The 13328-nt window shown below is 53.1% G+C and overlaps 2 protein-coding genes across 2 annotated transcripts; one reads left to right on the forward strand and one right to left on the reverse strand.

Moving 5' to 3' along the window:
* Window positions 1–1200: 1200 nt before the first annotated feature.
* On the reverse strand, window positions 1201–1782 carry LOC112898291. Its single transcript, XM_025966646.1, has 2 exons — window positions 1604–1782; window positions 1201–1558 (listed from the first exon to the last, which is right to left on the reverse strand). Exons 1-2 carry the CDS (start codon window positions 1780–1782, stop codon window positions 1201–1203), a joined length of 537 nt encoding a protein of 178 aa, XP_025822431.1.
* An 8442-nt stretch (window positions 1783–10224) lies between these two features.
* On the forward strand, window positions 10225–12345 carry LOC112878815 (GATA transcription factor 6-like). The gene is made up of 3 exons (XM_025943043.1): window positions 10225–10452; window positions 10564–10884; window positions 10996–12345. The coding sequence occupies exons 1-3, from the start codon at window positions 10264–10266 to the stop codon at window positions 11788–11790; spliced, it is 1305 nt and encodes a 434-aa protein (XP_025798828.1). The 5' UTR covers window positions 10225–10263; the 3' UTR covers window positions 11791–12345.
* The last annotated feature ends 983 nt before the right edge of the window (window positions 12346–13328 follow it).

Consider the following 13328-nt stretch of genomic DNA (forward strand, 5'->3'; position numbering starts at 1 on the left):
GTCAGGACGGCGTACAGGAGTTTCTGGACCTGGGGGTAGCGACATCAGCCAATATTTCGCTTACGAAGTATAAGGGGCATTGCACCTTGGGGGCGTGCCCCTCCTCCTCCCGCTCCACAACCAGAGCAGCAGTGACCACTTGCGCGTCACTGCAATGTAGAGCAGAAGTGGCTCCCCATCGATCGGCGGGGCCAAGATCGGGGCTTTCGTCTGGAGGGCTTTAAGCTTGTCGAGTGCCTCCTGAGCCTCGGCGGCCCACGTAAAATGGCCGGCCTTCCTCAGAAACCGGTAAAGGGGGAGGCCTCGTTCGCCAAGACGCGAGATAAAACGATGGAGTGCCGCGAGGCACCCCGTGACCCGTTGAACCCCTTTGAGGTTCTGAATCGGGCCCATCTTTGTGATGGCCGCAATCTTCTCCAAGTTGGTCTCGATGCCACGCTCGGAAATGATGAAACCGAGCAGCATTCCCCTTGGAACCCCGAAAACGCATTTCTCGACGTTGAGCCTAATGCTGTTCACCCGGAGTCTAGTAAAGGTTTGCTCAACCAGCTGGTCGGCCTGTTTGGATTTGACTACGATGTCATCCACATAAGCCTCGACGGTTCACCTGATGAGGTCCCCAAAATATTGGAGCATGAACCGTTGGTACGTGGCCCCTGCGTTCTTCAAGCCAAATGGCATGGTGACGTAGCAATACGATCCGAAGAGGGTGATGAAGGAAGTCACGAGCTGGTCGAACTCCTTCATCACGATCTGATAGTATCCGGAGGACACATCAAGGAAGCAAAGGGTTTCGAACCCCGAGGTCAAGTCGACTACTTGGTCTATGCGAGGAAAAGGAAACGGATCCTTCGGGCATGCCTTGTTGAGACTCGTGTATTGAACACACATTCTCCATTTCTCACTCTTTTTTCATACAAGAATAGGATTTGCTAACCACTCGGGGTGGTACACTTCCTTGATGAATCCGGCCGCTAGAAGTCTTTCAATCTCCTTGCCGATGGCGCTGCACTTCTCCTCATCAAAGAGGTGCAGGCGTTGCTTGACCGGCCTGGAGCCTAGCCTGATCTTTAAGGCATGCTCGGCGACTTCTCTCGGTGTACCCGGCATATCCGAGGGTTTCCGCGCAAAGATGTCCTCACTGGAGCGGAGGAAGTCGACGAGAGCGCTTTTCTATTTGGAGGAGAGCACAATGCCGATTCACACCTTCTTGTCCACGGAGTTCTGAGGGTCGATGAGAACCTCCTTCACGCCCTCCGCGGGCTCAAAGGATCTGGCAATCCAATTGGAGTCAGGCGCCTCCTCCGTGGTATTCTCCCTGATGGCCGCAAGTTCCTCGGAGACGATGACCACCGAGGCGAGCTCGCAGCTCTCCACCTCACACTGGTAGGCGCGCTGGAAGGAGGAGTCGACGATGATGACCTCGTGTGGGCTTGGCATCTTGAGCTTCAGATGAGTATAATTGGGGATGGCCATGAACTTCACGTAGTATGGTCGCCCCAAGATGATATGGTAGGATCCATGAAACCCGATCACTTCTAAGGTGAGGGTCTCTGTCCTATAGTTGGTCGGATCTCCGAACGTTACAGGCAGGTCGATCTACCCAATCAGTATCGCCTGCTTTCCCAGCATGATGCCATGGAACGGTGACCCAGACGGCCGATTGCGCGACCGATCGATGCCCATGGCATCCAGGGTCTCCGTGTACATGATGTTGACTCCACTGCCCTCATCCATCAGTACCTTGGTAAGGCGCTTCATGCAGATGATCGGGTCGACCATGAGCGGGCACCTCCCTTGTTGTGGGACGCTGCTCAGATGGTTGGACGTTTGAAGGTGATGGCCGACTCCAACCACCGGAGAAACGCAGGCGTCGCTGGTTCGGCCGCATAGACCTCCCGGCGTGTGAGCTTCTGGCGGTGCCTAGACTCGTAGGCGGCTGGGCCTCCGAATATCATGAGGCAGCCGGTGCTGCCTGGACTCGTAGGTGGCTGGACCTCCGTTTTTGGATGAATTTTCATGCAGATTGGTATGCCTTTGTGATCCTTTGCAAATCTCTTTCCACCACCGAGATGAAATTCATCAACTGGAATTATTTGTTTGAAATTGATTTGCCGGTGGTAAGGGGAGTAGAAGATGCTTGTAGAAGAATGAATCTTTCATCAATCATGTCCTTCAACTGTGATTGGAATGAGGAGGTCATAGCTTAGTTCTATACAACTCTTTATATCAACCGCTCAACCAAGATCTTCCATTGGACCATTCAAGGCAAGCCCTTCTATATTGAGTATGCTTACTTCGTAAGCATTCTTGGGTTCTCTAATGCTGATCTTTTGAGAGAGAGGATACATGAGAAGGAAAATGTACTTAATGATGGAGAACTTCACTTCATGTATGACAGTGCATATGGTGATATTAAGTTTGGAACAATACATGGTTTGACATCTTACTACAAGCTGCTCAACCAACTCTTCTGCTACACTCTGTGTTCCAAAAGTGGTGACTCGGACAACATCTCCAACATGTCCAAGAATCTGCTTGCTAGGATGGCTCCCAACAAGAATGAATTTAGCATCTTTGACTTCATTTGGGAGGAAATTATCATCTGTTTTGTTTCACTAAAGAAAGGCTGTTATTATGCAGCATACATCTTTGTCATGATCAAAGAAGTGACAGGTGTAAATATCTTGACCGACAAGGGCTATCAAGTATACAAGCCTAAAAAAAGTCAACTTCAGCATCTTCTCAAGCTTCGAGCTCATGCACCTCGCCGCTCCACTCAAGGATCATCACATGCCTCTAGCTCTCATGATCCTTCAAGTTCTCATGGTCCATCTAGCTCTCAAGGTCTCCCAAGCTCCCGTGGTCCTCCTACTCGTGCTCCAAAGAAGAATGGAATTCTAAGTTTCATATCTCAAGGCTTGTTTGCGTACTTCACCGTGGGCCGTCACAACGCCCAAGAAATCCATGATCACAAGAAGCATGTGAATGAGCAGCTCCTCAAGATTGAGGCGAGACAAAAGAAAAATATGGCCAAGTATGACATGCCTCACTCTCCTCTTCGTGCTCCCATGGACTTCCCTCTCCACCAACTTTTTACAACCTTTGGGAGGAGATGAGTGGATCTTCCATGATGTTTGGGGCTCCTCAAGTTGATGATGATAAAATTGAAGAAGACTTAGGTGGCTATGAGGAGTCAGATGACGAAGAAGACGATGATGCCCCTACTGCCGGCACACCCATGATGATGAAGAAGAAGATGCTGATGAAGGTGATGAGGACGATGAGTGATGGCTATTGAAGGGCCTCTTCTTTTTGGCGCTTGATGCCAAAGGGGCAGTGAGCTCACCATAGGCCATTTGTGGATGTCGGGCTTTATTTATCTATCTAGCATCTAGTAGCTTTGAACATCTAGTAGCTTGAATTTTGAACTCTAAGTACTTGTGGACAAATGAGACTTGTATTTGTGTTATATGCGGTGGTGTGCCAAGTGAGACTTTAAATTTGTAAGACTTATTTATGTTTATCTATGCTAGGGTGATCTTAGAACTTATTATCTTTGTGATGATCATGACTTGATGTAATGTTTATTTCCACTTCGTGGTTGTAATATATCTTGTCATATGCATCACGATGATATTTCTCACACTATGCACCCCACGAATGCAATGCTATAGGAGGAGCTCTTTTAATATATGCAAACGACACTTGAGGCAAAATTTGAATTTATTTTGATGAATGCATATATTAAGGGGGCGTTCTACCATATGATTGAATTCAAAATGTTTTATTGAATTAGTTGTGAGCCTTAATTGTGTTCTTATCAATCACCAAAAAGGGAAACAACTGAAAGTGCATTTGCCCACCCTAAGTGGGTTTTGGTATTGATGACATAAAAAATTAAAGAGCTAATGTGTTTATCAAGTTATGGACAGGTTACAATTCAATAAAATGAAAACGAGCAAGAAAATATGCCAAATTTGCTTAAAGGGCGATGTTGGGCTTAAAAGAAGATCTTTTATTACTTTCTATTTTGAATTTGAGTATAGAAGACACCGTACTATTAAGAGGTATGCGAATGGATAGCATAAAGGTGTCAAAGTGCTTATTTGAGATGCTGACCCTCAAAGAGAGACATAGAATCACACACTTATGCACCTAGTTTTTTGACTGTTTCAGAGTATGTCGGAAGTTCCGACCAGGGGCCGGAAGTTCTCAGTAACTTCCGATGGTGGGTTCTTGGCCAGCTAATTTTAGCTAGATCTAAAGTTCCGACCCTATGTCGGAAGTTCTGACAATCACTTAACTCGTGCACTAACGACTAGTTTTCGAGGCTCAGGTTTTTATACCCCCTCAGCACCTCCTTAATTTGCTGCTGGCCTAACCCGAGACAAACACCTCCAAGAGCATTTACTACTACTCCCCAATCCCTCCTTGAGCTAATTCTTTAGTTGGTTTGATTTAAAGCTTGGGTGAGAGTAAGATTAAAGTGTGAGACTTAACTATTTAAGTGAGAGGGCAGCCAAGTTCATCTTAAGAGCACTTAAACCATCCTCATCCTTTGATTCACATTTGTTACTCTTGAAGCTTGCTTTTAGATGGTTTGGTGTCGCTCATGGAGCGTCCTCTAGTGTGTGCACGCCCCGGGAAGTTTGCATTACCCTATCCTTTATGGATTTCAAAGTAAATAACTCAATTCTCTTTTGTGGTTGATTGAGTGAGATAAAGGGTTAGTGGAAGACCTAACTCATTGTGAACTCCTCAACGGAAACGTAGCTTCCTTAGTGGGAGTGAACTTTGGGAATAAATCTTTTGTGTCTTGTGCTTATTGCATTTATTTAGTTTTTGTTGACCTAGAGTTTATTTTGTGCCGATCAACGTACTCGTGTTGTTGTGCTTGCAAACTTCACTGCAGAAGTCTCTGAGTATCATTGCGCAACTTTTGATTCAGCCAGGTTCTGCAGTTTTAAGTTTAATTTTGAATTTCGTATAAGAACTTTCCTTTTCTCGAAAGTTCCGGTCCAGTGTCGGAAGTTCTGAACCTTCGGAACTATCTACGTAGTGTTGGAAGTTTCGACAAATTCAACCGTTGCGAAGAATTTTTCAGGTTTTACATTCATGCCTATTCAAACCCTCTCCAGGCATCACCAAGATCCTTTCAATGGCGCATTGCGGATGCGCGCACAGAAGACCCTGGGACCCGGCGGGTCGGGGCTCGGGCTTCGGTCCGCAGAGTTATCGTGGCGTCCGCCGCAACGAGGGTGATACCCTCGGCTCGCCACCGCCGTCTCGTCCTCGTACCCGCACTTGCGGGCATTGAGGGTGAGGTGCGCGTTATGGTCAGTGCCGAGGCGTCCTCAAACTGGGGCGTGTGCGGTACCCTCTCCCTCGCGTGGGGCTTGGTGGATGAACACGTCATTGACATCCTTCCTCGCAAGGGGGTGCTGGCCTGCATTTTGCCCACGCCGCCGAGACATCAAGCTCTCGGCCTATTGTTGCGCCGCGCGCTCGATGAGTGTGCGGAACTTTTGGTGAGTATGGCATCCCTCGGGTATCGCCTGCTCTGGGAGCCCTTCTAGCAGAGCCGCCACGCGCGGCAATGTTTTGCCTTGCCCGGGCGAAGCGCGGGGGACCCTCTTCATCTTCGAGGATCCTTCGATTTACGTCACGGGAAACAGCGCGCGCGCGTCCTTCATCCCAGCGGCATCCAATCTCTCGCTCAAGTTCAGCGCGCTCCTATTCTATCTGGAGACACGCCTTCTCGAGCTCCTTCTGCCACTCTCGCAGCTGCTCGAGCCACGCGGACAGTGGGGCTTGGTTCCTCACCCCGGCCCCATTTGTAGGGCCGTTCGTAGGAGTTTCCCGCTGTGGGCGTCTTCGACATACCCTTCGCGGACGTCCACCATGAAACACTCCCGCAAGGGATGGTGGCTTCCTCCGCTAGAACCAGAGTCGGAGATCGCCTCCGATTCTCCTGCAAGGATATCATGGAAGGATTCTGAGTCATAGTCCGTCATCCCCACGAACTCGCTGTCTGTGTGGGATGAACCAAAAGGCGCCGCGGCGAGGCAATGTGCGTCCTCCGCCGCGTTGCGTAGGCTAAAAGGAAGCCTCGTCGGGATGCCCCTGGTCGGGATCTCCGGGGATAGCGGTTCTCCCTCGGAGAGCTGCGCCGTGACATTAGCATGTGAGAAGAGAACATGGTGCAAAACCTCCTCAATCGGTCGGGGGCCCAAGAAGACGCGGAGCTGACGCCCCAAACTCTCGTAGTCGAAGTCGAGAAGCCCAGTATCCCCGGAGGCGCGATCCTCCGGAGCACGCAGCCACAGCCCTCGAAAGCCTCAACAACGGGGTCGAATTTGGCGGTACGGGGGGGGGGGGGGGGGACCGGAACGCGAGTCTGCTCCGGTCCCCCTCCCGCGGTGATGATGAAGTCTAGGCTCCCAAAGCACACGAGCGTGCCGAGGGTCCATCCTCCGGCATGGTTGACCATCCGTAGCCTGAAGAGGTCGGCGAGACATGCAAAGGCCTCTACTTGGCGTGCCAACTATCGGTGTCTCGAGCCGCCGACTTGTGAATTTCGTGATTGTGCGTCTGTCCGGATGGTGTGCAAGAAAGACACGAGGGTTTATGCTGGTTCAGGCAGAATGTCCCAACGTCCAGTTCGAGCCGCTTGTGCGCTTGCACTAAATTTGCAGTAGGGGTTACAAATGGGCGAGAGAGGAAAAGGGCTCCCAAGTCTCTGGTGGAGTGTGCATACGTGAATGTGAGTGTTCGAGTCCATCGCCTTGGCCAGGGGCCTCCCTTCCTCTTTTATAAGTTAAAGGGAAGGGAGTGGATAGAGAGAGAGAGATATCCCCGGGATCGTGCCGCCTCTTCTCTCTTCGCATGGGCCCCACTAGCCTTTGTAGATGATGATGGAGGCGCTCTCATACCCCGCCTGGTGCGATGTCTGGCGTGCGCCCAATTGAAACGGGCGGCGCGGGTTCGCCGAGCCGCAGGGCGGGCGACATGCACCTCGACGAGATGGGTGACGTGAGCCCCTCGTGCGTTTTACGGTTTGACCCTCAGCGCGGTGGACGACCGGGGCTTGCCATAATATCCTGTCTTTTCTGAACGTCATGTCGTTGCATATCCTTACCTACCTTTACGCCAGAGGTTCGTCCCCCGGCGTAGCCTGTCACTTCGTGAGGTCCCTTGAGGCCCCATGCCTCTAGGGCGGATGCGCCCAACACCTCACCCTTGGGGTCGGGCGAGGCGAACGCGCCCGATCCCTCACCCTTGGAGTCGGGCGAGGCGGCCGTACCCTTCCCGAGTGCTTAGCGTTTGGCTGTTGGCGCCCCTTCCCCTGGTGGGCCGTTTGACGGCCCGGCTAGCCCAAGCCGCGTACTTCGGGGGAGCTAATCCATAATCAGGTTACTAAGGAACACTCTTTGGGGGATCCGTGATATTTACCCCCGACAGATAGCTTTTAGATTTACAGAATTGCTAACTCTTGATAGAACACCTAAAATTTGATAAAATTTATACAAACCTACCGTCTCGCTTGATGTAGTCAAGCTCTTATCGATCACTACTTGCTCCAACAGCGATTTAATTGGTAGCTAACCTTTTGAATGAGTGAGATGTCCATAGAGATCCTCTGCTGATATAGAGCCTTATATGGAGCTGATGTGCCCTTTTGGGTGCTCTGAGTTGATTCCACTGCCTCCGATCAAGACTCAAAGTCAATTTAACTTTGTCATTCTTAGCATACAATTTATACATGATCTTTTACACTTAGTGTTCACATGATCAAGCTAACAATATCGATTGATAGGCAAGTTTCAATGAAATACTCATTTTGTTGTTTCTAAAAATGCCACGTTAATAAAAATAGAAGTGAAACATTATTTTTTAAAACAAAAAAAGAAGTGAAATCCTGGGTGAAACTCTTTTCTACTATGTATTATTTCATCTTTGCTATTTTATATGCTCTCATGGCATTTAGTTACATGACACATTAAGTGTTGGAATAAGTTCTTGCCTTCTCGGGTTCTTCAGCGTGGTGAAGAAACCAGCAACTACCGTTTGATCACCTGCCCTGTCGTATCTCTGAGGAGTGCACCTTGGTGTCTACTCACTGGTTCACCGATGCGATTACCATCCCGTGCCCGCATCACTGGAATGTGTCGGCCCGAGCGTTCGTATCCGCAGCGAGACCCGGCGGCCGCTGGGGGAAGACCGGCGACGCGCGCCGTTTCAAATTCGAACGCGCCTCGGATACAAAACAGCCAAACAGGCGGAGACCGAGAGCTGCCACGTCCACGGCGTCGCCCGGCCTGCCAGCGCGCCCGCCACGTCGGATGTGGACGCGCCAGTACCCGCCACGCCCCGTGACGCACGGCTCCCGTTTCGATCTGAGCTCCTTGCTGCCAGCCTGCCACGCTGGGCTCAGGAGTCAGGAGAGCGGGTAGCATCCGCGAACCGCGCCTATCCTGGCGCGACGCGAAGGTCACCACCCCGCGCGGCGGCAGACCCGGCCGGGGCCACGCGCACGTCGCCGTTTCCCGGCGATGACGACGACGTCGTCTCACTTCCGAAACTGCCCTCGAGGAGACTGGAGAACCGCGGCTCGTGCCCCTGCCCACTTGCCTCGGGGTGAACGTGTCCCGCCGGGGTTTCCCTTTTTCACCCAGTGCACACTCCGCTGGCGTTTTGGTAACTTCGCCACCCCCGGAGGCCCCCCGGTCAAAATTGGCGACCCCTTGCAGTTTTCCACGGCCACCAGAGCAGGCCGGAGCGTCAAGGCGTCAACGGGTGCAGAGCAGGCCGGAGCGGACGAGCGGTAACTTCGATTGAGCTCGGGGCTTAAAATATTCGTATTTTTTCTTTCTCTAGAAAAGTTTCTGCTTCATATGTCACTCCCGGGATGGCTGATGAATGATGAGGGTGAGCCAAGAGCTGACGAGGGAAGGGGGGCAGAAGAATCGTCTTCGCTGTCACGTTAAATCTTGGTTCCGTAATAACACTTTACGTGCGGAAAAATGCTAGTTGTGCTGCGTACTAACTACTAACTAATCAACTAATGATGTGATGGTGGTAGGCAAAGCAACCTTTTGCGTTGGCCGCCTGGAACCCTTTTTTTTCCAGAAGAAGGGGAAAAAAACACAGAACTTGCACATAAATCGTTGGCAACCTGCTCAAAGTTATAGCTTTCCTTTCGAATTCCGAAAATCAACATCCAAACTACGTAAATCCTTTTCGATTTATTTTTTAAAATTTGCTATATGATGCTTGCGCTTCTCTTGGAACGGACGGCACTTTTTATGGCACACATGACTTTATCCAACCTGACCAAGGCCCAGCTTTAGGAGAAAAATAGAACCTCTACCTACAAACAAAAACAAACAAACGGTTGGATGGGGAAAAAAAAGCAGTAGCATATCCTTCCTGATCTAGCAGTCTAGCACGGCAGGTCTCGCAAAGCCGACACGGCGCGCCGAGGCTCTGGCCAAAACTATGGAGGCACGAACCAAACCCAGGCACCCAGCCGTGCTCCACACAATGTGCGCTGCCGGCGCCACGGCCGGCAAGCGAATCAACGCCGGCAGCGCGGCGAGCGAGCGCCCTTTGCTTTGCTTTGCCTGGCATTGGCATGATGGCCAGCTTGCCCCGTCCGGAGCAAGCCCGCGCTCCGACTTTCCGAATCCGGATTCCGCGGACGGCGTCTCCTTCCGAGCGACGGACGGACGGATGGGGCCCGCGTGGCGCGTGGGTGGCCCACCAGAGATGGCCCGAGCGCACGCCGCTGCTGATCGCTCAGCCACTTCCTCCTCGGTTGCCTGGGTCGCTCGCCGGCGGAAAAGCCACCGGCGAAATAATAATCTGAATAATTGCGCGCCGGATACGTTTGTTTCGGCTAGTCACAGTGAAGAACCTGTTCCTGATTCGTGATTCCCAACCGGGCGGCTCCGTTTTCCATTTTTTTTAAAAAGAAACGCGCGTGAAAAGTTAGTAGGAGAGCCGTGCTCGTGCTAGTACTCGTACTCCATCGTATACGGAGCATAGTAAAATACTTGAATGCAGTACTAGGCGTAATAAATTCATTATCTTGGAGGACTATAGGAGTTCGAATTAGCGGTAATAAATAAAAATTACGACCACCAGAGACGACCCGACCCGCAGCGCAATCGAACCGCTACCGGTAAAAGTGGGGAAAAGGGAGGAGGGAGGGAAAACCACAGTGCATTTGTTGCGCGCACGGACTTTGGCAGCCATTCAATGACCCACCAGACCACGCTCATCTCCTCCGCCCCCGCTGCCTTTTCCCCTGCTTCCCACTCCCTCCACGCCTCCCCGCCCCTCCTTTTCACCCGCTCCTATTCGTCTTCCCCCTCCTGCTCCCCCTCCTCTGCTGCCCCCGCCGCACCCGCCATGGCGTCGTTCGTCGCGCACCACCACGGCTCGCTGGTAAGGCTTTGGTTGCTGCAAGAAGAAAGCTTGCTTTTTTTTTTGAGTATTTTGCTACTTTAATCTTGGAGACTGATGGGAGTTTTGGTTGGTTTGTGTGTGCGGTTGCAGGGGGAGAGGGAGGGGAGGATGGCCGCGCTGAGGAGTAGCCTCAGGCCGTGCGAGGCGGCGGAGGAGTTGGACGCCGCGCCGGCGGCCTGGGGGGCGGCGGAGAGGGGTGCCGGCCTTTTTGGGGAAGGGTTCTCCGTCGAGGACCTGCTGGACCTCGGGGACCTCTGCGAGGTGGACAGGGACTGCGCCGAGCTGGGGGAGGCGACGCCGGCGCCGGCGGCCGTGGAGGACGACAAGCTGTCCAGTGACTCCCACGGGTCGTCGGTGGTGTCGTACGAGCTCATGCCGCTCCCGCCGCCAGTGATTGACCTCCCGCTGCCGGTAAGAGTTTGTTTGACGACTTTGACCCCGTCCTTCGCCGGCAAGGCGCCTTTTCTACTTTGTTTTTCCTGCACTTGGTTGTTGAGCGTTTCTTGTGCGTGCCATGTGCAGGCGCATGACGCGGAGGAGCTGGAGTGGGTGTCCCGTATCATGGACGACTCGCTCGCCGAGCTCCCGCCGCTGCCGAAGCTACCTGCGGCGCCCGTGGCAGTAGCGCGGCGGCCGCTGGAACGCGCGGTGCCAGCGGCGGCGGCGGCGGCGGCAACGGACCCTATGCGGAGCCCTACGATATGCGCGCTGTCGACCGAGGCGCTTGTGCCCGTGAAGGCGCGGCGCAGCAAGCGCTCGCGCGCCTCCGTGTGGTCGCTGTCCGGCGGCGCGCCGCTGTCGGACTCGACGTCGTCGTCCTCCACGGCCACCACGTCGTCCTGCTCCTCGTCCGGCTCGTTCTCGCCGTTCCTCTTCCTGCCGGCGGACTCGCCGACCGCGTTTTGGGCGGCGCACCTCCTCGGCGAGGCGCCGCGCGGCGCCTCCAAGAAGTCCAAGCACGGCAAGAACGGCGGCAAGCCCAAGAAGCGCGGGCGCAAGCCGAAGCACCACCCGCCCCAGTTAACGGCCGCGGCCGCGCCCGCGGCGGCCGCGGGCGACCGGCGCTGCAGCCACTGCGGCGTGCAGAAGACGCCCCAGTGGCGCGCGGGGCCCGAGGGCGCCAAGACGCTGTGCAACGCGTGCGGGGTGCGGTACAAGTCCGGGCGGCTCCTCCCGGAGTACCGGCCGGCGTGCAGCCCCACGTTCGAGAGCAGCATCCACTCCAACTCCCACCGCAAGGTGCTGGAGATGCGGCGCAAGAAGGAGGGCGTCCTCGTCTCGGGCCCGGCGCCTCTCCCGGCCGTCGCGTCGTTCTAAGCCGGCGCTGTACATTTTTTTCAGCCCCTCTCCGTCCCCGGTCGAATTATCAGCCTGTTGTACCGTACCTGGATTGCCCCCCCCCCCCCCCCCCCCCCCGCCCTCCTCTATTTTAGTTTCGGTTGTACTACTACTAGCTAGAGCTCAGAGAAGTGTAGGAGCTTTATTTGGTCGAATTAGGTGTAGGGATTAAGATTTCCATGGCTTATTATTAGCTAGGTTTGCTAGGGTATGCATGGCCGCAGTACTCGTGCCAGTAGTTAAGAACTTGGTGAGGGTCTTCACAAGAAAAAGCATCGTGTTTGGCCTGGCCTATGGAATGAGTTTAGTTTGAGGCCGAAGGAGGGATGCGGAAGTGACAAGAAAGTTAGGCGTGCCTTGGCGCGGAACAAAGAACTGGCCGCCTTGTTGTAATCGAGGGGGTGCTTGGCGTGCCTTGCCCCTCGTCTTGCCTGCCTGCATCATCACTTCACGCTGCTGGTGCCATGTCGCTCCGTGCACAGCCCATCCATGCTTGTATCGCACTGAGACTAAAAGAAAAGCTCAACTACCTGATACTGTGATACCGTACGGAGATAGTAGAGGTGAAGGTGAAAAATCTGTGCTAGATTTGCTGCTCAGCGAGAGCGATACAATTGGGCTGGAAAACCTCGTAGGTTCGCCTGCCTACTGCTACGTGAGTGACTACGTCTGGTGTACCGTGTACGAGGGGGCATAATCAGGCATGGTACCTTGCGTGCATGGGCGGGCGATCACTTCACTTCTCTGAATTCTGAAACCCACCAGCCTTTTCCTTTTCTTTTTCTTTTGCTCTCGGACCGCCATGGCCTCGCGATTCTGGCCAGGTGCCTCGGCTCCCGTGCGCCGCGCATTTAATACTCGATCCACGCAAATGCTTTGGCAGCCGCAGCCGCAGGCGCAGGCTCGCAGCAGCGGCAGCGGCGCCGGGGCGCTGCCAATGCCCGGCCTCGTGATGTGATGTGCCGTGCCGGCCGCTGGTGGTCCGCGCGCTTTGAAAAATTTCGTTGCACGCGCATTTCTGTGTCGGTTTTGTTGTGTATACTCCGGGCCTGTTTAGTTCCACCAAAACGCAAAATGCAAAAACGCAAAATTTCACTGTAGCAAAGGAATCTTACTAATTTGAAGTACTAAATGAAGTCTATTTGCAAAACTTTTTGCATGGATGGGTTGTAAATCACGAGACGAATCTAATGATGCTAATTAATCCATAATTAAGCAATAATTAGCGGATGGTTACTGTAGCATCACTGTTGCAAAACATGGATTAAGTAGGCTCATTAGATTCGTCTCGCGATTTACAACCCATCCATGCAAAAAGTTTTGCAAATAGACTTCATTTAGTACTTCAAATTAGCAAGATTCCTTTGCTACAGTGAAATTTTGCGTTTTGCGTTTTTGCGTTTTGGTGGAACTAAACAGGCCCTCCGTAGAGGCGAGCTCGCTGCCGACTCCAAACTCCTTTGAGCGCTAGGGCTAAAAGGCTAGCGACCGGCGTACGAGGGAGGAGGGTGCTGTTG

The sequence above is a fragment of the Panicum hallii genome, chromosome 1 (genome assembly GCF_002211085.1).
Source record: "Panicum hallii strain FIL2 chromosome 1, PHallii_v3.1, whole genome shotgun sequence".
Lineage (NCBI taxonomy): Eukaryota > Viridiplantae > Streptophyta > Magnoliopsida > Poales > Poaceae > Panicum > Panicum hallii.

What these genes read in the sequence shown, in the direction of transcription:
- LOC112878815 (XM_025943043.1), top strand. Translation starts at nt 10,264, where the DNA reads ATGACCCACCAGACCACGCTCATCTCCTCCGCCCCCGCTGCCTTTTCC. An exon ending in CGCACCACCACGGCTCGCTG is followed by an intron (nt 10,453 to 10,563) that starts GTAAGGCTTTGG and finishes GTGCGGTTGCAG; the next exon opens with GGGGAGAGGGAGGGGAGGAT. An exon ending in TGATTGACCTCCCGCTGCCG is followed by an intron (nt 10,885 to 10,995) that starts GTAAGAGTTTGT and finishes TGCCATGTGCAG; the next exon opens with GCGCATGACGCGGAGGAGCT.
- LOC112898291 (XM_025966646.1), bottom strand. Translation starts at nt 1,782, where the DNA reads ATGGTCGACCCGATCATCTGCATGAAGCGCCTTACCAAGGTACTGATG. An exon ending in AAGCAGGCGATACTGATTGG is followed by an intron (nt 1,559 to 1,603) that starts GTAGATCGACCT and finishes GACCAACTATAG; the next exon opens with GACAGAGACCCTCACCTTAG.